General features: G+C 44.4%; 1 protein-coding gene across 3 annotated transcripts in view; it reads left to right on the top strand.

Annotated features, from left to right (window-relative positions):
• The window catches only part of ACTN1 (actinin alpha 1), a 94,791-nt gene that overhangs the window by 57,320 nt on the left and 12,976 nt on the right, over positions 1–24,495 (top strand). For all 3 annotated transcript variants that reach the window (XM_082059309.1, XM_082059310.1, XM_082059308.1), the window contains exons 4-13: positions 2,805–2,891; positions 3,433–3,520; positions 4,445–4,523; positions 10,568–10,649; positions 12,278–12,363; positions 19,068–19,160; positions 20,288–20,518; positions 21,046–21,193; positions 21,795–21,945; positions 24,327–24,435. In XM_082059309.1, coding sequence (XP_081915435.1) covers positions 2,805–2,891; positions 3,433–3,520; positions 4,445–4,523; positions 10,568–10,649; positions 12,278–12,363; positions 19,068–19,160; positions 20,288–20,518; positions 21,046–21,193; positions 21,795–21,945; positions 24,327–24,435 — 1,154 coding nt within the window. The remainder of the gene's footprint in view (positions 1–2,804; positions 2,892–3,432; positions 3,521–4,444; positions 4,524–10,567; positions 10,650–12,277; positions 12,364–19,067; positions 19,161–20,287; positions 20,519–21,045; positions 21,194–21,794; positions 21,946–24,326; positions 24,436–24,495) is intronic.

Raw genomic sequence — 24,495 nt, 5'->3', positions numbered from 1 at the left:
TTTATTTCTTGGCTGTATTCCACTATATTAGAAAGAGACTGGCAGCAGCTGAAAGGCACTGAAGGGGTTCTAGAGGAAAAGGAGGCTCGCACTGGGAGATGAAGGGGTGGAAAACGAAGTGAGCGAGGGCCAAAGAGGATATGGCGTTTCTGATTAGGCTGGCTGACTTTGTAACCAGGTTGCCATGAGACTTTTATCTCTAGAAGTGAGAAATGCTTACCTGCTTCAAACTAAACAACCCAACACCACACACACAAAAAAAAGACTGGGGATGGTGTGTTTGGTTAAATCTGCCTTGGAGCAGGGAACACACACATCGCTTTTTAAATCAGTAATGCAATGAAGAGGGCTGGGGGAGAAGAGGTGCTTTCCACCTTAGCTCCATCAGCTAACTTTATAACTGGAATTTGAGAATGTGACCAGAGCGTAGGGCTGAGTTCTAATGCCATATTAGCAACTTAACGCCATCTGGTTTTATGTGAGTATCTTGACCTTTATTTTCAATTTAAACCAATGGAACAGTAATATTAATTGCCTGTTTCAGCTCACTGATTGATTTATTAGTGTCCATAAAGCATTTTCAACATTGAAGTATTGCCATCAGATTTTAATCTAGTCCATTAAAATAAAGAGTTTTAGATCTTAAATCTACACTAGGGTCCTCCTGCCAACTGCTGTGGTTTTACAAGCATTGGGCTTTTTTTGTTTTTTGAAAATCCTCACAAAGATCTATCACATGAACAAAACAAACAAGGTGAAAACATGGATGCTTTCTTTTATATTTTAGCGGTAGTATGTCAGGTATTTGTAACAACAATAAAGATTTTCCTTTCAGCTGATTGTGTTGCTTTATTGGAGGGGTAGAGAATGCAAAAAGTACAGAACTGAGTATACCTGTCATCACATGACATTTTCTTACATCAGCCTAGTGGACATGAATTTTAAGGGCTTTCAGACTTTAAGACGACATCACCTGTAAAAAATTAATTTGTGAGAAAACTGTCAACAGGCAAACATAGTTTTTCCATGCCAGCAACAATAACTGTAGTCTTTTTATACTGGAGTGACAAGTTGTTTGCTGTTTAATTCTGGGCAAACTGATGCCCCACCAAGATAATCTGTGTGTACTTTCAAGTGCAGAAAGGAGCAGACATGGGTTTACTGCAGTAGAACAAGGTGGCATGTGTTGTTGTCTGTCTTCTAAATTGGTAAATCCATGATGCAGATGTATGTCAAAACACAGCTGGATATCATCCATCTGATTTACACTGGAAGTTGCACTGCATGTATTGTGAAGTCACAAGCTTTCGGGAATTTGGACCAGATGGACACATTTTCTGAAACAAAATGTTTATGGTGTGTGCTAATTGTCTCTTGGTTTTGAATACACTGAGGTTCACATTTTGAAAGTTTTCATATGATGAAAAGCATTTTTAACAGCTTAAAAGGAAAATTTTGAACATTGTTACTTTTGTGACGGGATCCAGACAGGTGGCAGTTGCCTATACTGCAAATTTCTACTTGCCCCAGAGCACAATGTGTTCCTGCCAGGCAGCTTTATGGAAGTAGTGGCACAGAGGTGTCTACAGTAATACGAAAATGGTTTCTGGCAGCCTTGTTAGGACTTGAATTATTCTCCCTCCAAACAGTAGGTTAATTCTAACCCTTTTCTTACTGAAAATACTCTTGTAACTTATCAGTTGTTTGTGAAAGATCCTTCTGCTGTGCAGGATCCTGCCAGAGAATGAGTAGGAGAAGGCAGCTCAGCTAGTTCCACTATCCAAAAAGTGAAGGCTGTAAATTTTGTAATGTCTATATATAGTCCGTGTGGAACTTTTGTAGATGCTAAGGATCAGCACTCGAGGCCCAGCTGCTCACTGTTTGGGCTGTTTGGTGCTAATCTATACATCGTGGAAAGCCCATTTCTGGGCCAGCATTCCCCCAGCACCTCCCCCCAGTACCTTGATTCCCCATCCTAAATAGATGATATCTCACACATGTAAGTAATTGCTTTCTGAAATCTACAAATTGTTGACCCTTGCTGGTTTATATTGCAGAGTCCACAGCCTGCTTAGAATCTTAGTTTATATTGTGGTCTGCTCAGGCTGGTCAGCATGAGCCCTTACTTCATCTTCAGGGAGGATGTGTGTACTTTGAGGAATGCTCTGTTGTGTCTTTTGGAAATTATATGACCAAAAGAAGTCCTATTCTGGCAGTCTGTTGTATTTAGGCTTGTTTGAAATTAAAACGTTGATATATATATAATTTTTTGTTTTGGTTTGTTTTTTTTGTTTGTTTTTTTGTGGTGTCTTCTTCAGATGACAAAATGAGCTGCCAGAGCTCATCTGCACTGGGAAGTCTCACTGGTTCTTTTGGTATAATTACACTAGGGCAGTTATACAGGTGACTTGTAGTAGGCATATCAGAGTAAGAGAGAAAGGCTTTTGGTTTTTTCCCACTTTGGCTTATATGACTTCTAAGTGATCGGACTTAAACCTGAACAAGGTGTTTCTAGGCCCCTGTGGGGAATTACACTGATCTAAATTGGTCTTTATTTCTGGTGTTCTAGATCATCAGTTTTTGTTTTACACTTAGTATTATACAGTAAGAGAACTAGTCTGATTACTGGGTATTACCAGGCAAGACTGTGCTGTACCAGCAGAGCATGTGGGGAGGCGGGGATGTACAGTTTTCAGCTGGAATTCTAGTTCTCTCATCTGCAAAAGGAGATGCTCCTCAATGTTCCTGTTTTACTAGGATTTGCACTTGCAACTTATTCTCTTTCTGCCTTTTTTTTGCCATAGAAATCGTGGATGGCAATGTTAAAATGACTCTTGGAATGATCTGGACCATTATCCTTCGTTTTGCCATTCAGGATATCTCAGTTGAAGGTAAATCTCAGTTCTTTTCAGCCACTGTTCAACAATGAACAACTGGGTAACTAAATAGCACTGCCTCTTAAAAGGCACAGATTGTGCTCTTGAGTCACTGGCAGATGCAAGGGAGCTTCCCAATCTGCCCTGTCATCTCACTGACATTTCTGTACAGGTGCAAGAGTGCTGAGAAGAGTTTTTCACATCCTCTTCTCGTAGCGGATTTTAAGAGCATTTCAAAAGGATGTTGGAATCTATTGCATTTCTTGCAGGCTGATTCAGGGACTAGCGCTGAAAATGGATTTATCTCTTACAAGTCCTACAAAACTCTCTAATCCTGAAAAGCTATCTTATTACTGAACCTCATTAAAAAATAATAGTAGCAAAACTATCCCAGTAGACTCTTCAAGACAAGGAATTTTCTGACAAGTGAAATTAAATAAAGCACAGTTCAGTGCAGTCTCTACCAAAGAGAAACTGATCATGTTTTTCTAGCATTTGCCCCAGAGACTCCTGCTTTCTAAGAAAATAAGTTGATTGGTGTGCTTTCTTTCTCTAGAGACATCTGCTAAAGAAGGACTTTTGTTATGGTGTCAGAGGAAGACAGCCCCCTACAAAAATGTAAACATCCAGAACTTCCATATCAGGTGAGTTACAAGTGAGCACTTAGCCTTACAATCTGTGTTATTTTCATATGTCTCTTGGTATATTCAACAATGCTCATGACAGACCTACCAAGACAACGCAGATGCATGTTGCACAGTAACAGCATAGTCCAGACAGGCACCTAGAGGCAGAGGTTATTAGAGGATCCAAGTACCTATATCCCAATTCCTTATTCTGGTTACAACTGCTGCTTTCATGAAGTTCTTCAGAACGTTAAGTTATATGTACCATGGGCTAAGCAAGACAGCTTTTCCTCTGTGAAAACTCAGAACACTTTAGAGGCCATGAAATAAGGGCTGCACCAGAAACTTTGTAGTATGGCAGAGCTGGAAAGGAATGAGAGGTTTTGTTGCTTTGCTCTTAACATTTCCAGATTGGCAGATGTTACAGTGAAGATTCTGCACGATAGTGCTTTTTCCAGCACATCTTGGAGAGAGCTGTATGAACCACATGAATCTAAAGCACTTCTTTAGAGCTTAAGTGCCATCCACGCTAGCCGGTACTGTAGTGGAGCTAGCTATGAACATCGGCCTTTTCCCTAAGGAATACACTTGTTCCTCCTTTAGGGCTTTTATCTACACCTTTTTCAAGCCTGAGCTCTATACCTGTCCTTGCAGGACATGCACAGAGTTCAGCACAAAGAACTGGCAAAAAGGAGGTGGCAATGCAAAGGACAAGTCCTAATCACAATGAATTTTTGTAGGATTTGAAAGGCATCTTTATTGCAGTCTCATGCAGGTACAAGATATGCCTCCTTCCCAGCACTTAGAGAAGTACTGTTAGCTAGAAACTGAACCAGAATTAGTCATCCTGCTGTCTTGGTGCCTTCCCTTGTGCTCATGCTGTCACAGTATCTCTCTCTGGCTGAGCATTGTTCATTGTGCTCTCTTCTGTCTCTCTTGTAGTTGGAAGGATGGCCTTGGTTTCTGCGCTTTAATTCATAGACACCGTCCAGAGCTCATCGACTACGGGAAACTACGAAAGGTACAACTCAACTTCTTTGTCAGACCAGATGCTTGGCTCCTTGGAAGTAAAGAGGGAGAATAATTAGCTTGATAAACATAATTGAAGAACTTCAGCACAAGCTGGTAGTTGCAGGATTAGGGGGAAGGAAGGAGGGATGAATCAGTACATTCAGACTTCTTAGTGAAGCATGAACTTAATGAGTTCCTGCTTTCAGACTGCTTTATATGAGACCCACGTGTCCCAATCCCAGCTGATGAGCAAAAGCTGGCAAATTCACTAACACCAAATGTGAGACTAGTTCTGTGCTAATGTCACAGTCTAGTGAGTCAAATCAGACTTAATATTTCTGTGGAGAGCTGGATGGAAACCAGTTACCTGGTGTTCAAATGAAAAGCTCATTGTGGGGGTGTATGTGCCCTCATTGGGCACTTGACACATGCTTCCAGTTTAGCACTGAGCTATCTGCAGTACTGGGCTTCTCCAAGTGTATAGGTGTCAGGTGCCAGAAAAGCATTTGACATAGCGCTCAATTTTACTTTAAAAATTGCCACTGGTAGCATGACATCTAGCTGCTCCAAAGTTTGTGTGTCTTGGAGACAGGACTGATGATGAGAATAAGTATTCAGTCGTTTGTGCTGCCAGCAGCATCTTGACGTAACAGGGCGATGGAAGACCAAACTGGGTTCTCATCCTACTGGCGTTCCTGCATTCTGCTGAGATCCGGTCTCACTGTGTCTGGGCACATGTGGAGTGAAATGTCACCAAGAGCATAATTCATGTGTCATTACTGGGGCTAATACACAAAACATTTGCCCATCTGATCTCATGGGCTGGGTGTTATGAAGTGCATACGTGCTTGATGTTAGCTAGGGAAATAAACACAGGAGCCTGTCACTAATAGACCTGGGCTCTTGGATCACTGTGCAAACAGATGATATGTAAACGAGTTAATCATGTTAGCTGCATCCTCGAGGCAATGAATTGTACAATGCCTGATCTGCTTTAAGTAACCTTTTAGATCTTTACTGTCTTGCAGAGCAGTGAGTTATATTATCTGATCAGTCTTCATGTCTGGAGTCAGCACATGATGAATAAACAGTGAGGAGAGACTGTACCTGTTTACATAAACAGCAGCAATAAAAAAGGAGTTATTAGAGCTACATTTTCAGAGCCTGATCTTGAGAAAATAAAAGCAGCTAAGCAATGAGAGTCTGACAAACCCAGCTGGGTAAATGCTACAGCGGTCTCTGTTATCAATAAAGCCCTAAGCCAAACCCGAGTGAAACAAGAGTGAGGAAAATAAAGTTATTTGGTCATATTGCCTGCAGGCTTTTTAAGGTGAAAGAGAGAGTGATTGTAGTAGCCAAAATCAATGTAGATGGGAAGGGATTTGTCCTCCGTAGAGTAAGGTTAAAAGGAACCAGCATCTTTTGTTCTCCACTTGTCTTTGATCCCATCCTTCATCAAGTTCCCTCTGCCCTCCTGCAGTCTTCTGACTCTTTCAGTATAATTTTTATTGTTGCTCTGCCTCAGTTACTCTAAAGGTATGAGATAAAATGCATGTTTGAGAACTCTACCACAGCTGAAATCTTGAGCAAATAGCTGGAAGAACTTAGCTCAGAACCTAGCCTTTAGCTCCGGCGGTTGATGTGTGCTGTGGGAAGTTGCCTTTTGCCTAGATCTTTGACTTTCCTAAACACAGTGTTTGCCTGGAGTGTCTCTGTCACTCGTTTATTCCTTTATTTCTTCTTTCCTCCTCCCTTTGGCTCAATTCAACAAATTCTTGCCCTTCTCCTCGAAGCCTACTTCCCCTCTCCCCCTTCCCTCAAAACCAAGCCAACAAGCGAACAAAACAACCTCAACATTTTGAATCATCCCTGGCCCTGCAGAGGACTTATCTTGCAGAGAAAGACATGAGAAAGGCTGCTGAGAAGCAGTGGATAGTAGATTAGAGGTCCACCTGCAGGTCTCTTCCAACTCTAGGGAGTGATTAACGGCGTCTCAGTTGCACCTTTGATGTTGTGTGTGTTTCTGTGTACACACACAAATGTGTAAGATAAAGTCCAAGCTGCCAAGAAGTCTGCATCATACCTCCCATTTGGGCAATGTTATTGTGCAATTTAAGTGTTTTCTGCTCCTTTGCAGGGGCTGTGTCTATGCTACAGAGGCTGTATTGGCACCGTTTGCTAGCATAGGGTAGCCAATGTAGCTGCATGTCTTCCCAAAACTTTGCAACTTCTTTTGTCAGCACAGTCTAGCTATTTTAGTGGAGCAAGCACAATTCTTTTCTGCCTACATGCACTGCTTAGCTGAGGTTGCTTGCATAGTCCAGCCCCCGAAATAAAAGGTGCAAGTCCACCCAGGTTAAGCTATTGTTCAGCTTACTGTAGATAAGATCTTGAGATTCAGCTCCTGGTCTGCATCTGAAGCATGTGCAGAAGATGGGATTTCCTTTCCTCCTTTTACCCCTGACGGTAGCTCAACTGTGAGCCGCATCTGTTTTATCAAGCACAATGGTTGACTGATGGCTCAGACACTCCCTCATATACCGCAGTCCGTATAGAAATGTAGTCTGTGTACTGCTGTGTTAGATGCATTTATTACAGATGTTCCTGAAACTGTGAGTTGTACCAATTGAATTTCTTTCCTAGTTTCTTCAGCTCTGGCAGATATAGTAAGTGCTTGCTCTCTCTTGATTTTCCTCCTCCTCCATCTTCTTTCCTGATTGCTAGTTAATATAAGTTTTTTATGTCATGCTGCAATAATTGCCATGGCAACCTTGTGTGCTGCAAGGACTTGGAAATAGCTGGAGAAGCAGAGAAAACTCCCCATGTGAGATAGGGTTGTGGTGAAAGAGGAGGAGCCATGGTAGTCTTTAGTCAGCAAAAGCAGAAGATGTGCCAGGTGGGCATCTGTTTAGGGCAGGTTTGCTATCTGCCACTGTTAAAACAACGTAGTTCCTCCATGGTAGAGGTATAGCTTACCTTGTGCTTGGCCCAGCTAGAGCCTCGGAAGTTGCGGCTCCTGTTCATGTATATGCTGTTCTATTATGTGTTCACATAAGCAGAGTGGGAACTGAGGCACCTTTGCAGAACCTCATCTGGGTCAGTGCTCCTCTGGGGTGTGTGTGTCAGCTGTGGAACAAATCAGGGGACAGGTGAATTGGCTTTTGTTTGCTGCCTTTGGGTCTCTAAAGTGTGCCTGTAGCTGTGGTGCTGCACTGTGAGGCTTGGGGCTGCCAGGTCAGTCTTCATTATTTTATCCCTTTTAATGGGAGTCAGCTGAAACGAGATTTGAAATAATAATTAGCTTGCGTATGATGGGATAGAACTGAAAGTGGTAGAGTTTGGAGGAGTTTCACAGGGCTCGAGACCCTGTTGTAGTCTTGGACAAGCCCCCAGGGAAACCCTATCTCTTGCACAAAGAAGCAACACCTTTGCGATGAGCAGCTCCACTATCCATGAGGGGTGAAGCTTTTCCCACAGGGAACAGGGTCTTGCTCAGGTTTAGCTACCTGCTTATCTCAGACCTCTAGTCTTGGATTTAGGTACCTTGCTTTCAGTAGCACTGTCTTTAGCTTCATTCCCCAAGAGGTCATGTGATCACACATCTTTCTTACATGTGAAGTCTGATAGCTTCATCTAGATGAGTTTCCAGTTTCTCACATGTTAAGACTTCCAGCCCTTCCTTTGGGAGTGCCCAAGCCCAGTAAGTTTTCCCATCAGGAAACCTCTCCCAACTTCCAGCTTAAAATTTCTTTTTAACCTTTGGCAACATTGCTGCTGGTGTTGTTAATTGCAAACTGATAGGAAAGCTATCTGCAGTGATTTTTGCCTCCTCCCTTTCCTCCAGGAGAGGCTGACAGATCTTCAGGCAGTTCATTCAGATGGCTCTGTGCTGAGGAAGGGTCTGTGTTCACACACTAAACACTCTGTCAGGGCATTAGCAATGCCAAGGTGGTCATGGTCAGCATAGGCTAAAAAAATGGTGGTGACATTTCTACAGAAGTAGAATATGGCTTATGGACAAAGGGAAAACTGGCAGGAGAGCTGCCACTTGGCACTTCTGGATGCTCCTGCGCTTGCGTGAAAGAAAGACTGTTACTCTTCCTTCCTAAATGGAGCTAAGGCTCTGTCTACACATAGTGAACAAGGTATGTAATATACTAGCTAGTCTCACCTCAAATAAGGCTTTTGGTCACACTTTGGGATTATAGAGATTTCTCCACAGCAGGAACAGGAGACAAGTAGGCTGAGATTGAAATGGTACCAGCGTCTAATCCCATGGCACAGGGTGGTTCCTTGTGGCTGCAGGATAATAAAAATCCCCTGCCTGCACCACCGCTAAACTCTGAAGAGGTGGATATAATATATCTGATGTAGTCACCAATAAAAGTGTATTATATAAGGATAAAGTTCTATTTGGTACCGAGATGGTGACCTGTTACTACGTGTGACAGCCGCTGGTTTTATTGCAGCATGCCTGTGCAACATTTCCTCACTTAATATTGACTTGTCACAGTGGACTAAATATGCATCAGTGGTCGTGTCTGTTTTGGTGGCCTCTGTGTGATTTACTTTGGTAGGTGAAACGTTTCTGTCTACTGGAGACATTCACCCAAAGGAATATGATGCTGATATACTGCAGGAAACTGTTTTTCAGAATAGCTCACTTTCCTGGTTTCATGAAGGCTGTAGTCTGAGGGCTACATAATGATCAGTGCCATAAAGGAACTTTTCTGCATTCCCATACCTTGCCTGCCCAGCCTGCCTAGCTTCATCTTCCATGCTGGGTGGGTTTGAAGGAAATTGCCTGTTGATTAGAGTTCAGGCACAGATTAATCTTCCAAGTTGATGTAATAAGCAAAGGCACATGATCTCAAACAGAAGAGAACCAGAGACGTGGATGCCACTCTGCAAAGAAGATGAAATAATTATATGCTTTATTTCCTAATTTTTAAGGTGCGTCTCAAGTGTGAGTGGCACAAATGACAATATGGAGAGTACCACCCCATCCTTCCTCTTTCCTGAAAGACGCTTAGCAAACATGGTGACTAAACACTAACAGTTTATGCACAACCTTTCCTCCCGCAGAAGCCACCTGTCTCGATATTAGAAACCGATAGTCCAAAGTCATTTGTCATCCATGAAGTGATTGATCCTTCAGAATAACAAAGTATCATAGGTATACAGGAATATATAAAGCAGGCTTATATGAGGATCTCATACATGTTGATAGATGTCCTGTTGCCGATCATTACGTTTGAATGCTGGAAACAGTTTGCAGAGGTCTTTCATTTCCAGTGACATCTGTGTTTCATATTCTCTTGTGTGGCTCTTTAAAATCTAGTTACCTTTATGATATGACTCATGATGTGATAAGTCACATTTAACTTTGTTTAGGATTTGATTACTGTGTATTGATGTCTGTATCTGAAGTGCATCCTGCCACAGCAGAAGGTTTATATACTATATAGATGAATAGAAATGACAAGTCCTGTGCAGCGCATAGAAGGAAAAGCTATACTCAGACAAAATGGGTACTTTTATATGTATTTATTTTGTAGAGATTTCTTAAAACATTTCTCTTCCTCCCACTCAACTGGTGTTCAACAAACTGTACGCTAGTTGAGGACAGCAGCCATTGCAGATGTTGTTACTATTTTAGTATTGCTCAGATGTTCTAACAGATACACTGTTCTGCAGTTCTTTCAAAGGGAAGTTGCAAACTTAATATAAGCATGAGATATAAATGTGAAATATGGCCCTTTACTATCAGTATGATGTGAAGCTAATTTTACTTTAAGCTAGGTTCAAGACAAAATATATTATTCTTTTTTGTTGCAAGTGCATAGATTATGTGTTAATTATCATGAGTCTCCAGGCTCCGTTTTCAAAAGGAAGCTAATTATTTCATCTTGCTACATGAGGATTCACACATAAATTTTGTTTGGACAGCACAGTTACCTGAAGGAAACCAAGCACAATAGCTCTGTTTTGAGAGAAATGCTGTGGACCTTGTTACAAGTTGATGCTGATACTCTGACTCTGTTTCATTCCCAGGATGATCCTCTCACAAATCTAAACACAGCTTTTGATGTGGCTGAGAAATATCTGGATATTCCCAAGATGCTGGATGCAGAAGGTAAAGTAGAACCCAGTGGCTTTTAACTTGCTTTTTCTCAAGACATTTCCTACTTCTAGGTGGACTGGTATTTTACAAGAATTCAGCAACCTCTGAATGCTCCCTCCTTCACTGTGTTTTAAATGTATAGGGGAAAAGTTAAATTGGAATCATGAATCGTATGTTCTGCTTCCCTCTGCTTCCTGTGCCCCCTCAGTCTTCCAAGTCTGGTGTGGAGATCTTAACCTGGGGTTGACACACCAGGCAGAGATGAGTAGTGCCTGGCCATGTCCACTCCTGACTGAAGCGTTCCCTTTCAAGAACCAGGCTTAATACTGAGTTAACATATGGTGTAGGACTGTGTTCCTTTTGCTCCAGAATTTTTCTTTTCTGGGCTCTTTCTGACATTGTGATCTTCCTTTTGGGGGCATGATATTGTTGTTAGAAACTGATGCTTCTCAGCTACTCAAAAGTGTTGGGCATGGAGATCTCTCACTGACTGAGTCTGGAGACCAAGGCAGAGATCCATGTTGTTCAGAGGTGCTTTTGCTACTGACTGTGACTGCTTCCCTGAGGCCACTGGGCCAGCAAGGATTACTTTTCAGAGCCTTGTCAGGACCAGCTTGGCAGTAGACTTTGAAAACTGTAACCCTGGAGTATGAACGACAACCTGAAATTGTTCACTGATTGTTGGCTGTTCACCTGAAGACAGCTCGTTTCGGTGGTAAAAGCTTCATTTCAGGCTTGGTTTGAACAAGAGAAGCAGCTAAAGGCTTTTGTTAAATAAGGGAGTGTGAGGAACGAAGGGCAAAGGTGGAGACAGGACAGCTGAACCCAGAGAACCTGTATTTGGGTAATGAGGATGCTCATATTCTTAGGTAGTATTTCCCATGCCCAGGGATGAGTTTTGCTTTCCCTGCATTCATCATGCTGAGGTCACAAAAAATCATGAGGTTTCTGGAGCAGATTCAAGTGCTTTCTGCCGTTCTGCAGGAAATAAAGCCTCCTCTGGAGTAACTGGATCTAGCGTCAGATCTCAGCAAAGCTAGCAGTGATGAAGAGGGGCCTTTGAAGGAGCTTCCATTGCTCTTCCCTGATCATTCTCCTCCCTCATGGAGTGAAGCTAATGTGCATTCCTCCACACCATTAATTGTGATCTCTGGAGGTGTTGAGTTTACTCTGAAACTAGTGAAAGGGACTTTAATTCAAGCTATCATTGTGTTGAAATGGAGGACAGGGGCATGGAAAGGAAGGGAGAAAGCATATTTCCTGAAGAACTGCATGGAGGAATTGCAGTATAATACGTCTATAGAAGCCATGTCAACCTGCTGCCAGTTTGGATTGATTCAGCCCACCATTCACAGTAGCGTTCTCAGGACAGGGAAATGCTGTGACACACGACATGTTGATATATGACTGCATTAGCCTGACCAGACCCTGGAAGCAATTTTATCATGAGGGAGGGGAACCAGTAGGGAGACCCTGGCCTCTAAGAGAGACACATCATCTGGGGAATGCTGGGAAGCCCTGTGGAGTTACTGTGACAAGCATATACCCCAGCAGGCGTCCTGGACAGTTGTGGTTCTCCCTCTCCTTTGCTTTCCTCCCGTCAGTTGATTATGCTCTTAACGTGAGGTTTTTTTTGACAGACATTGTTGGAACTGCCCGTCCTGACGAGAAAGCCATCATGACCTATGTTTCTAGCTTCTACCACGCCTTCTCAGGAGCCCAGAAGGTATCACAGGATCCCAAGTTCCCTCCACAGAGCACACCTGGTGCCGTTGCTAATGTCCAAACATTTTTTTTCTTTCTCTCTCTCCTCTCTAGCTACGGGCATCTTTATTATTATGTTCTTGGTAGAGTTGGCTGTTGGTTCAAAGTGGTGCCCCAGACTTAATACGTGTGGCAAGGGAGCCAGGAGTCCCATTTACCTATAGTCAGTTGTACTTCCAGTGGCACTTGGCATATGCCAGCACCTTGGCATACACATAAATCCAAGGGAGTGAGGAGCTCTGCCTTCTCCATTTGTCTTCCAAACTGCTGCCCTGACAGCTGAGGGCCTGCACCCCCTGTTCCTGGGAAGGCTGAACTATGATGCTTGGTCTCAGAGCCGGCGAGACCGCCACATAGATGCTCTGCTCGGCAAGACACTGCAGCCTGCCCACACTCAAAACGATGCTGACACTTTTTTATTTTTCAGAGGTGGAGGAACAGAGCTAACTTAGTGGTTTTATGAAGGGTTCAATGAATAAATACCCAAAGCTTTATTTTTACCTTACAAATGCTGCAGGTTCCTACACCCTTGCTTCAAGATCCGAGCCTGCTGCTTTCTCAAGTTGTGCCACAAATTCAGTCCCAGTTCACCTGGGGATTACAAAACATGTCTAATGAACACATCCATGGTGATTTTTCAAACAGGGCATTGCTTATCATGACTGAGGTGCCTGTTTTTGTTCATTTGCTTCTTTTTTTTTTTTTTTTTTCCCCTCTTTTCTCACCCACCATGCTGGAAATTGGGCAGTTGAGTCCTTGCTGTGTCTGGCTTAGCCATTTTCCTGTTGGTAATGGAGTAACTTAAGGAAAATATTTTGTGGGTGAAACCTTGTAAATATGTCTCACCAAAACCAAGCAGCCGCAGGAACAGGCAGTGCGTGTTGCAGCAGAGCAGATACTGTGTAGGAAGTGCACTGCATAGGAAGGCTCTGATCTCTAGCTCGTCGATATATAGAAGAGCCTTGAGCACAGGCATTCAGACCTCCAAACAGACTATTAGCATTCTTGGGCCAGGCCCCTGGACTGCAGCTGTGAAGATGCAGAGCCCAGATCCTCAGCTCGAGATCCCCCTGGGTTGAGGGGGTGGGAGGGAGGGGTGCTTCTTTGAGCCACAAGCCAACACTGCTAGCTACCTTCTGATCTGAATTCCCAGCTCTCCGCATGGAAATCTGTTTGGCCTGTCCTGCAATGCATGATGGGAAGTTTCTCCCCTCTCTCACGCCACCCATGACTGTTTTGTTTTATTCTATGTGCTGCTTCTTACTTTATCCTTTCAACCTCTTTTCCTTCTCTGCACAGATATTTTAGGCACGCTAAGGCCGGATGCGAAGGCCATAATGACCTATGTCTCATGTTACTACCACGCCTTCTCAGGGGCGCAGAAGGTGAGACTTTACCACTAACAACCCACTCCCTGCTCCCTGCCCTGCCCACCGCTCCTCTCCACTGAGGAACGTGCCAGACCCCCATCCACGCCAGGCCGTTTGCAGGGAAGCCCAATGCATCCAGCAATGTGCTTGGATGTGCCATCTGTAGTCTTGCTGGAGAAGTGATGTCCATGTCCTTTCAGACAGACTTGACCTGCTCCTTCCCTTCAGTTTCACACCTCGGTGGTGGAGAAAGCATTTGGTAAAGCTGGCATCTAAAGATGAATGAATAGATGCTCTGACAGAGTCAGTGTCCTTTCAGTGACTAGTGGGCGTCATCCTGGCCAGGCAATGCGCCTCCAGAAGTACCACAATCAAATCAGCCTCCTCCAGGAAATCACAGCCTGTCCCTCTTGACCTGCCATCCTGCCTTCCACACTCAGCCCCAGCTAGGTCAGTGATCTTTTTCTAGGCTGAATCATCTGTGAGCTAGTTATGTAGCCCTTTTGTGCTCCAGCCACAAAGTCCATTCCTACCAGGCCTTGAGATTTCCCAAACTCACACACTTCTTCATTCCTTGCTTCTCTCTGGTCATTCTCTGTTTCCCAAACCACCTCTGTGTTTTATTTATCTTTCTTCTGCTTTGCCCATTTCCATAACTTCAGTCCTTCTTCCTCTGCTTCTTCTTAACTCCAAAGTCTCTTTGCCTGGCATCTGGGCGTTTGTCCTCAGAGGAACTAGAGAGTCACGGTTTGCCTTCGGGCAAACTTCTTCCAAAACGGCAATTTCCCTGCAAGCCTGTGAACAGAAGGAAAAGGTCCATCCTTTCCTCCCATGCTATAGCCTGACTGGTCTGCAGGTTCACTGCTAATTTCAGATTGTAGGCTTTGGGACAATAAAATCTGAAGTTCAAGACTGTATTCTTCATGTTACAAAGAGATGTAAAATCTCTCCATTTCCCCTAGCCACAACTGCTTCCTCTCAGTAGGCCTTTTCTATTTGAGGTGCAGTCCATGCGTTGCCCAGCTTGAGGGCTAACTTGACTCCAGAAGAGTCCATCTCTTTTGTGCAAAGCAGTGCTGGTGGTTGCAGTGTTGAGGCAGCTACCATGCTGATGCTGGCTTTCAGAGGGCAAACACAGGCAGTAGGTTCCAGGGAGCAGCTCTTTAGTTCAAACTTTTTGTTCTCTGCCTTGTTTCATATAAATTACATGATACTTGTGTTGTTTCCAAGGAAATGGGAATACGTCCTACAGCAGTGTGGTAGACTTGCCCCTTTGGCATAATTTGTGTAGTCATTACTTTTTCACTAGCATCCTGCTTTGTGACTAGTTCAAAACCCTTAAAACTAGACTGGAAGCTCTGGCCAGCTGATACTTGCCCAGGAAGACGGTAGTCTCAGAACTTGTGCCAGCCTGGTGATAAGGCCTGCTGTTTGCCAGGTGCTCCAAGCGACTGCACCATGCTGTCTGCTTAACCCAAAGAACTTCAGATTGAGAAAACAACAAACCACAATATGAAGAGGGTTGTGGCCTGCTGCAGGAGCAGCCGTGCCCCTCGCCAATCCCTTCCTCTTTCCTCTGCACCCATTCCACAATTTGGAAACCTTCTCAGCAGTTTGCTCTCATCAGCAATTCAGGTGGCTGCTAGGTCTCCATGGATAACTGAGAAAAACCTTTTCCTGCCTCAGGACCTGAACCATATAGCTAGGGCAAGAACTAGAGATGGAGCTTCTTAGTTATTAGAGCTTCAATCCCATGTAGTCCAACTGGCTTACAGGGAAGATTAAAGAGATAATAATTTATTTTTCAGCCGTCCTGATGGCCCAGCAACTCAACTGTGCTCTGGCAGGAGGGGCACAGCTCCTTTTTGGAGCTGCTCTAGCTGCATGTTAGCCAGCTGCTGAGTGACAGATTTAAATCCCCAGGCAAATGCAAAGTGAATACTGAGTGCAAGCCCCAGACCAGATTGTAATGTGTTGCCACCTCGTGCACGGTTAGGTGACTTACTGTGATATCACTCCATTTTTCATTCAGATTTTTCATTACTGCCACCAGTCCTGAAGGGGAAGTCCCATGAGCCGCTTTCTGCTTCTTTCACTCTCTTATACTGAGCCTTTGAAGGTACAGGGTCCCCTGCCTGACGTGTGTGTAGATGGCTGCTTTTTCTTTATGCCGTTTTTTATATATATATATTTGTAGGTTTACTTGCTTTGGTTGGTTTGCTTGTTTTCTAACCGCTTCTGACTTTCACACTAAATGCATGCAGCTACTGGTTGGCTTAATATTTTGTAAACTTGATTTCTGGGGTGAAAATTTCTAACTCATGTTTTACCGTTTTATTAAGAGATTGTGTTTGGCATACAGTATTGTGGAGTGGTCCTCTGAGGCCAGAGGAGAGCAACAGGCATTTTCCCTACATAGCATACTGTGACAATACCTTCCTTTGTTATTGTCCTTGGCAATGAGACCTGGATCTATGAGCTAGAGAGACAGCTAACTCCATATCCATCCTAAGCAGCCCAAGTCAGGGTTAAGAAGTGCAGAAAAGACAAAAAGCAGAGAAATTACTGCTACCTTGGCTATTCAGATTTCCATTTTGAGTCCATCCAACAGCACATGCATACCACACAGCAGTGTGGCATTGAGCAGTATGCCCTGAGCTTGCCCTTGCCACGGTCTCTGAGTACAAGCAGTGTGAAGTGTCAGCATGATGCTGCCCTGAAGCTGGTCAGCTCACACAGGCTCTCTGAGAATAGAGGTACACAGCTTCCAGACCCCAGGGTGGTACATCTTCTAGGTGCTGCTCCATGCCTTGTGGGCATCCTGGCTTGCCTGGAGCCAGCCTGAGCACCCTAATTGCATCATTGCCTTTAGCAGTGTGGGGAAACTGAAATGGTGTTTTCCACTTCAGTCCACTAATGAAAGTGTTGGGGGACCTGCCTTGGTTTCATGTAAACATCTTAGCATGCCACTCTTCTTTTACCTGAAGGTGTTTCACTGAGGTCGCCATCACCACAGATCAGCTCATTAGCAGCAGTGTGGGAAGTATTTGTGGAGGTTACCTGAAAGCACTGGGATCCTTTATTCCTACCTTGCCCAGAGCAAGTCAGTGTAATGCGTTGCTCATGGCATCAGGGGTGACAGTGGCCACAGAGCCGTTCCTGCAGCAGCAGCGGCAGCTCACTGTTGCATAGAGCAGTCTGGAGCAGGGAAGAACCATTGGGAAGCAAGTACTGGTAGGGAAGAGGAAGCCTCTACACTTCAGCTGTTAGAATAATACAAATAATGTCGTAATTGCTGACATTCAGAGGGCCTTTGTGTTTGGACAGATGCTCAACACGTATATACACACATATTTAAAAACTTGGGCAGCTGGAGGAAATCTATCATCAGATACATGTAAATATGCCTCTGCGAAATAGGGTCCCTCCTGCACAGCTGGTTGCTGATGCAGTGAGCTCCTGGGGTGTAAAAAGAAGAAAGAGTGTGCAGGGAGCTCCTCCTGGGGTCATCGAGATAAACATTTGGCACCACCAGTTCCTTGCAGTCATTACGCACATCATGTAGGGCTTTGGCAATGTCTTTTTGACATACTGTTTGGTCCCATGTATATAATGTTTTCTCTGGATATCAAAAAGCACTCCATGAAAGTACAAACTCCAATTAAAAACAGATCAAAGTACAAGCTTTCTTAAATGTAACCATCGTTTGCACTTTTTACAGATTTTTTTTTAAGGGAAATTGCTCTCCTGTACGAGTCCCTCTGATGTATTTTAAATTAGTTAATATCTGTGTATCTGCAAGCTGTCCCAATTTAATGAAGGGACAGATGACTGAATATATGTTACAGCTTCTTACAAATTAATAATATTGCCAGATCCTCTGGGACTTTAGCAATCCATACATCACTGGATAGCCTATGACTTTACTGCTATTCTTGCTGCCCAGCATCAGCTGCAGATATTAGGCGATTTTTCTCAAATGGCCTTGGAGATTGAATAAACAGATAATAAAAGGCCTTTTAAAAATAGAGGTTGAAACTTTCCAGCTATAAGCTCAGCAAAACTTCTTTTGGCGTCAGTCCCACTCATAGTTTTAAGGCAGGACACAGCATTTTCAATTGGTAGTCCTGGCATGTACTCTCTCCTCTCCATCTGCACTTGCCTCTGTGAGGAGGAAGACTGATCCACAGGGGTCTGTGGGCAGCTCCAGCACCTTCCTCAGGCACCAGGGCAATAGCTGCACTGGGGTGAGGGGGTGTGGAGCAATCCCTTAACACCCAGCACAGGGACACATCTTCCAAGGCTTCATGGCAAGACACCTACCACAATGATGTCAAAGGGAGCTGATAGCCACAGATACCTGTTGTGCAAGGATCAGCCTACTGTGCGTTCCCTGTGCCAAACACATGCGTGGCACTTCAGGGCAGACTGACTGCTCCTGAGTTCATAGCTGGGATTTTTCTGATCCTTGTTTTATTCCTGATTCATGTTTTAGCATGTTAAGCTCCCTGCAGAGAACAAGGTTTTGGTCCCACAATGGAAAAACAAGCAAACTAAATAGTAACAACAGGCTCTCTTTTTTTTTTGTGAGATTTGTTTTGGGAGGGTAAGCATAAAGATTATCCAGAAAGGGAAAAAAAAAATCCTCAGCTGCATCATGAGACCCTGAATACATGGTAGGTGTCATGCAGCAAAGTGCTGGAGGAGGTGGCCCTGTAATGAGTGCCAGAAATATAGGGAAGGCTGGAAGACAGCTCTGCAGGGCAGAATTTAAGGTTAAGAGGAGTATCTACCACTTTATCTTCCAAACAAAATTAGGAATTTTCCAAAGTCCGGTCTATGGATTAACTCTGTGTAGATAGTTCTTTCCTGGGGTGAAAGCCAGCAGAGAATTTCATCAGCTTGACACCACTCAGTTACTGGTGTTGCAGCTCTGAATGCTGGTAAGCAGAGTGGAGGTGGTGGCAGTACCCCATCTTTCTAAGGAGACAGCCAGGCTCCCTCTGGAAGGAAGGAAACAACTGGGCTCTCTTGTAGGAGCAGCTTCAGAAAGGGCACTGAAATGTGTTTGTCTCACAACACATACAGTGAGAAAAATAAATTATTATAGAAGGTCAGGTAGAAAGCAAAAAGGTCAGGGCAGACATTTCAAAGTGCAGACAGGTTGCTAGAGCCAAGGGTAGGAGACTTTACCCACAGGTACATAGCAGGAAGATAAGCTGCAAGCTTTGGTTTTTGTTTTTTGGGGTTTTTTTTTCACACTTTTCCCTTCTTCTGTTTTTCTTCTCTTCACCAGGCGGAGACAGCAGCGAATCGTATCTGCAAGGTGCTGGCAGTCAACCAAGAAAACGAACAGCTCATGGAAGACTATGAAAAACTGGCCAGTGATGTAGGTGTCTGTGGTGCTGTTGGTTTCTGTGTGGTGAATGTGGAAAGGAATTGCATTTAATACTGATAACTAATCTTGGGGAATGCTATTGGCCCATGTCGCCTTGGAAAATTCTGTTTTTTCATCTTCTATCTTGAGAAAAATTAAAGATCAAACTTACCTTAAAGCCAAAAGCAATCTACTTTAAAACAGAAACCTTCTATAGCGCAGCTTTGAGTTTCTCAGTTTATTAAGAGCAGTGACAGAAATGCTAAAATTAAAGGAAAAATCAACCTGGTTTAACTTTCCTTCGTCAGAACTGTACAACTTCATGACAACTTTCATACAAATTGTATGCCGCTATACTGCAGAAATCAGGAATTGGATCAGAAAGAATGGAAATTAGAGATGATTGAGGAAAGAAATATATATTTGCTGATAACTGGAAAGAATCCGTGTAAGATACAAGCTGGAGGCTGCTTTGGTTAACTGAGAAGGCTGACAGACTGATAGCTGTGAGACTACAGAAGTGACCAAATGTGGACTGGAGTGTGTTTATGGATGACAAATAAGGAGGGCAAGATGAAAAACAGAAGGGCAAATGTAGCCCTTGAGCCTGGTTTCAGCCTGGTCTGAAGAGCAGACGACACTACTCCACTTACACTCTAGACTGCCCATTGCATTAACGTTTTGCCAGATCCCCAGATAGGTTTGCTGAAGAGGGATATTCAAAGATCAACACTGACTTCAAGGAAGCTAGAGTCGGAGAAGCATAGCTGGAGGCCAGAAGTTAATTTCTCCTGTTAGACCCTTCTGGACATAATATGATTTACAGCATCCTTTGTTTATACAACAGTCCAGCAAAACTCTAAGGCTTTAGTGTAATCTGAGGACATAGTTTGGTCCTTAAGCATGTTGGATTGGCAGTGCTGCAACAGGCAGCTCTACTTAGTGTGGCAGGGACTAGGCTGGTCAGTAAAAAAAAGTACTTCCATAAAAATTAGCGAACTTGCATTTACAAGCCCTGCTGGTGGCAGAATCTTTCTGACAACAAACATAAAAGTAAATCTTCTCTAATGAGATCAGAGCAACACTAGTAGTTTTAACATGTTTTTCAGTTCAAGCCTTCTTGTCGTTGCTCTTTCCAGTTGCTGGAGTGGATCCGTCGCACCATCCCCTGGCTGGAGAACCGGGCCCCAGAGAACACCATGCAAGCCATGCAGCAGAAACTGGAGGACTTCCGGGACTACCGCCGCCTGCACAAGCCCCCCAAGGTCCAAGAGAAGTGCCAACTCGAGATCAATTTCAACACCTTGCAGACCAAGCTGCGGCTCAGCAACAGGCCGGCCTTCATGCCTTCAGAAGGGAAAATGGTCTCGGTGAGTGGGGGTAACTGCTCATATATACTCCAACCATGCCTAAAAAAATGGGACTCCTTTTCTTCCCATGGGCTACAGAGCATGCCCCACATTCAGGGTGAGCTACTCTGTAGTGGAAACCCTACAGAATATAGTTCAGTGAGGCCATAATGAGAGGGTCAAATGATCATTGCTTCCTTTTATCTGAACCAGACTGAGGCTATCCTGAAGTTGCATGCCTTTATGAGGAAATGTCTGGGCGCCTCTCATTTTTTCTAATTGAAAGATGGTTGGGTTTTGTTGAAGTTTAATGTAGGGAAATGTTTCAAGGGAAAATGTCATGTGGACAGGTATATCCTGACACTGGTAGTCCTGCTTAAGTCTGGCACCTCATCTTCCTAATCTGTCTGCCCAACCCTGTGAGACTGAAAGCCTGCATGCACTCCCTCCAACCCATTGGAGCCATGTAACTCATGGAGACTGATGCTGTCGTACATCTTCTCACCCATCTTCTAACCTGCCTTTTCTTCTCATGCTTCTGTCTCTAGGATATAAACAATGCCTGGGGTGGCCTAGAGCAGGCTGAGAAGGGCTATGAGGAGTGGTTGTTGAATGAGATCCGGAGGCTAGAGAGGCTGGATCACCTGGCAGAGAAGTTCCGGCAGAAGGCATCCATTCATGAGTCCTGGACAGATGGTAATGCAAACCTACATGCTTCCTATTGCCTGAAATAGTGCTGTCCTTTATGTAGGGAGGATGAGATGGATCATCCATAGGTCCTTCCATAAGAATGTCCTCTCAAGAATGCTAGGTTCATTTCTTATTTTATTAGAAAATAACACATGAAAATCAGCTTGATCTCTGTTCTGCTACATCACATGGCCACATTGGCATTCATTCCCTAATTGTTACGTAGTGAGAACTTTGGACAGAAAAGAGTTACAGAGCAGAGGAAAAGTTATTGTACAGTAAATGAATGCTTCATCTGGCATTTACAGGACCAGCGTAGCCCAGTTTGCACATACTGAGACGGGTCCAGTATAAACTGTGACAGCACTGGCTTGAGCTGCACTATGTGCCTTTCTCTGTTGTTAATAGCAAACTCGTATTCTGTCGTTTGGAAGTGAGGATTGTGCATCTCTAGGCCAGCACGTATGAGGGCAGGCTTTGGGGAGGGTGTCTGGACCGGGGCAGATGCCCTTTTGAGAGCCTCTGGGGCTGCCTCGGTGTTGGGGAGCTGGCTTTGGGGGCATTGCATCCTGCCTTTCATTCTCCTGTCCTTTGGCTCCCTCCCCAGGTAAGGAAGCAATGCTGCAGCAGAAGGATTACGAAACTGCCACCCTCTCGGAGATAAAGGCCCTGCTGAAGAAACACGAGGCCTTTGAGAGCGACCTGGCTGCACACCAGGACCGTGTGGAACAGATTGCTGCTATTGCACAAGAGCTGAAGTATGGCATTCCAGCATAAGTCCCATCCTTGGGGCTAGAGTCATAATCAGCTTTGCCCTCTGCTCTCTGGACAGCCATAAATCAATCCCCACACAAAAATGTTGGGAAGTCCCAGTGTTTCCAAACAGTATCTAGGATACTACTCTGCAGTATCCGGATGCAGCAGAGGAGTAGGCCAGAAAGCTGATGAGTCGTGGGTTCTGATGAGGGGGCGGCAGAATTATATTCCCAAGCCAAGTTTCCATCCTCTTCCAGCTCGTTATGCTGCTGTGAACCCCTTCCTACAGAGTCTGACCTGCCGCTGGTGCCTGCTAGGTTTCAGAGTTGTCATACTGTCATACTTTTCCAGGAACAGAAGGAAACAGCATAAGATAGCAGGCTCTCAGTTTGCTTTCTTTTGTCAAAAAAGTCCTCCTTATTCTGGCAAGAAAAAAATCTGCTGGTTCTTGCGCCCATCGTGGCCTCTGCTGCCACCCTGGGCACTTTGCCCCAGGAGTACTGTGCCTTGAGCACTCTGGTCTGCACTTGCTCCAGGCCGTCCTCACAGTAGCTCTGCTCCCTCCCTGCTTTCCCCTTGGGAACCTTCACATCCACTCCTTTTGCTGGAGAGACAAGTGACACAGGTTACCAGGGGTCTCCTCAGAGTGTGAGGTTGATTGCTAGGGCTAGCAGGCAGGTAAAGAGCTGGCCTCTGCAGCACAGGGAGAGAGATTTTGAAACCCTGTACGTTTCTTGGCAAAACCAGTCTGAACAACTTGTCTTTGACATTGGCCTATCTCAAGTTAGTGTCTGGTCTAAGATCACGACCTTTGGGCAGAAGGACTGTTTTTCTCTAAAAAATCAGGATTACCAGATCAAGATCATGCTTTCCTTTAACGACACATTTACAGAATTGTTCCCTTGTCCATCGGAAGATTGACCCTGGAACAGGAGGAGGGTTCAAGGCAATCCTCCATGTCAGTAAGATTAAAACCAAGGCTGGCTAGTCGGCAAGCATTAGCTGACCTGCCACTTCCAAAGCACATTCTACATGCCCACCAAAACAGCTGCAGCTCTAAGAGCAACAGGGAAGGCTGAGCCCTAAGCTGGGGGACAGGTGATTTCTTCCAAAGTGTGAGAATAGCAGGCTCTGCCATCCTTCTAAAAGCCATTGTCCATCTCAGCAAAGAGGCCATGCCCTGAAAAAACATGGCTGAGCTATTTTCTCCCCCAGAGATATGCTGCCAGGGAGCTAGAGAGGGTCTGGAGGAAGCCACTGCCAGGCATATTTGGGGACATGGCACGTTCCACTCCTCCACCATAGTTACAAGCCAGGCTTTCAGAAGCAGTTCTTTCATCTGCAGCGCTGGCTCTGCAGTAAAGCAGATCAAGGAGCTGATCTGGATTAAAATCCCAGCAAAGAAAAAGTTATTTTTAGCCCAAATCAGTTTCTTGACTAGTTTACCACAAGATTCCACCAACAGTTGTGCCCACATACCTCAGAGGGGCAATAAAATGGTGGGAAGAAACAAAGGCTAGAAGTCAAAAGAAAACAGTTGAAACCTGCATTACTCCTTAAATAAATGCTCATCAGATGGCCCAAGGTCACTCAGTAGATCAGTGAGTAATTCTGCTTTCTGTTTTGAGGCTGACACTTCCCAGCTTGTCTGGTCTCCCTCTGCCTGCAGGTTCCTCTCTCTTTGACCATGTGCAGAACCAAGACCACAAGCTTCAGCTTAGCCCTGTGGTCTCCTTTCCCCAGCCATATTCTTACTAGCCCATCTTCCAGGACTGCTAGCTTATAGACATCTCAGCAGAGCGCTCCTTGTCAGGCATATAGAAGAGAAACCTACACTGTGATTCTGGGATTGTCCTAAATAAATAACAGATGGTGTTATTTAGCTATTGCTTGCTGCCTGTACTGTGCAACTCTTAGAACGATCTTAAGCAGTTTATTTGTGTTCATATTAAAATCTTTGCTGCTCATTCTGATGTACAAGATGCAGGTAGCTAACCTCCATTATGTTCTTAAGCAGAATACAGGGGCATTTTGCTCTGCTCACAATCTGCTTATTCCCAGTTTGAGCAAAAGTCTGTACTCCCTTCCCCCAGTGCCAAGCCATTCTCATCAAGCTGCCAGCACCAGTGTTTGTTGAGGCCTGGGGTGGTGGTTATTATTCTTCCTGTTCTGTGCTGTTTGATGTACCATAACATGCGTGTCTCCAAAGCTAGATAATGCTGCCTTCCTGGCTCGCTTTACTTGCAGAGACCATGAGCTCTTTGTCTGAATCTGTCCTCAAGGCTGATAAAGGTTTTGAATGGATTTCTCTTTCTTCTCCAAAAGCTCTTTATTTGACTTCTTCGTCTCTTTTTTTTCTTTTTTTTTTCCCCACCCCTTATAGTGAGCTGGACTATTACGACTCTCCCAGTGTCAATGCCAGGTGCCAGAAGATCTGTGATCAGTGGGATAATCTGGGTGCCCTAACCCAGAAACGTAGAGAAGCCTTGGAGGTGAGACATTACAAATTGGACATTTGGGATTACATGGGCAGGTCATTTGTGGGAAGCAAG

This window comes from Streptopelia decaocto, assembly GCF_964273445.1.
Source record: "Streptopelia decaocto genome assembly, chromosome: 7".
Taxonomy (NCBI): Eukaryota; Metazoa; Chordata; class Aves; order Columbiformes; family Columbidae; genus Streptopelia; species Streptopelia decaocto.
This window is presented reverse-complemented; position numbering and strand designations above follow the sequence as displayed.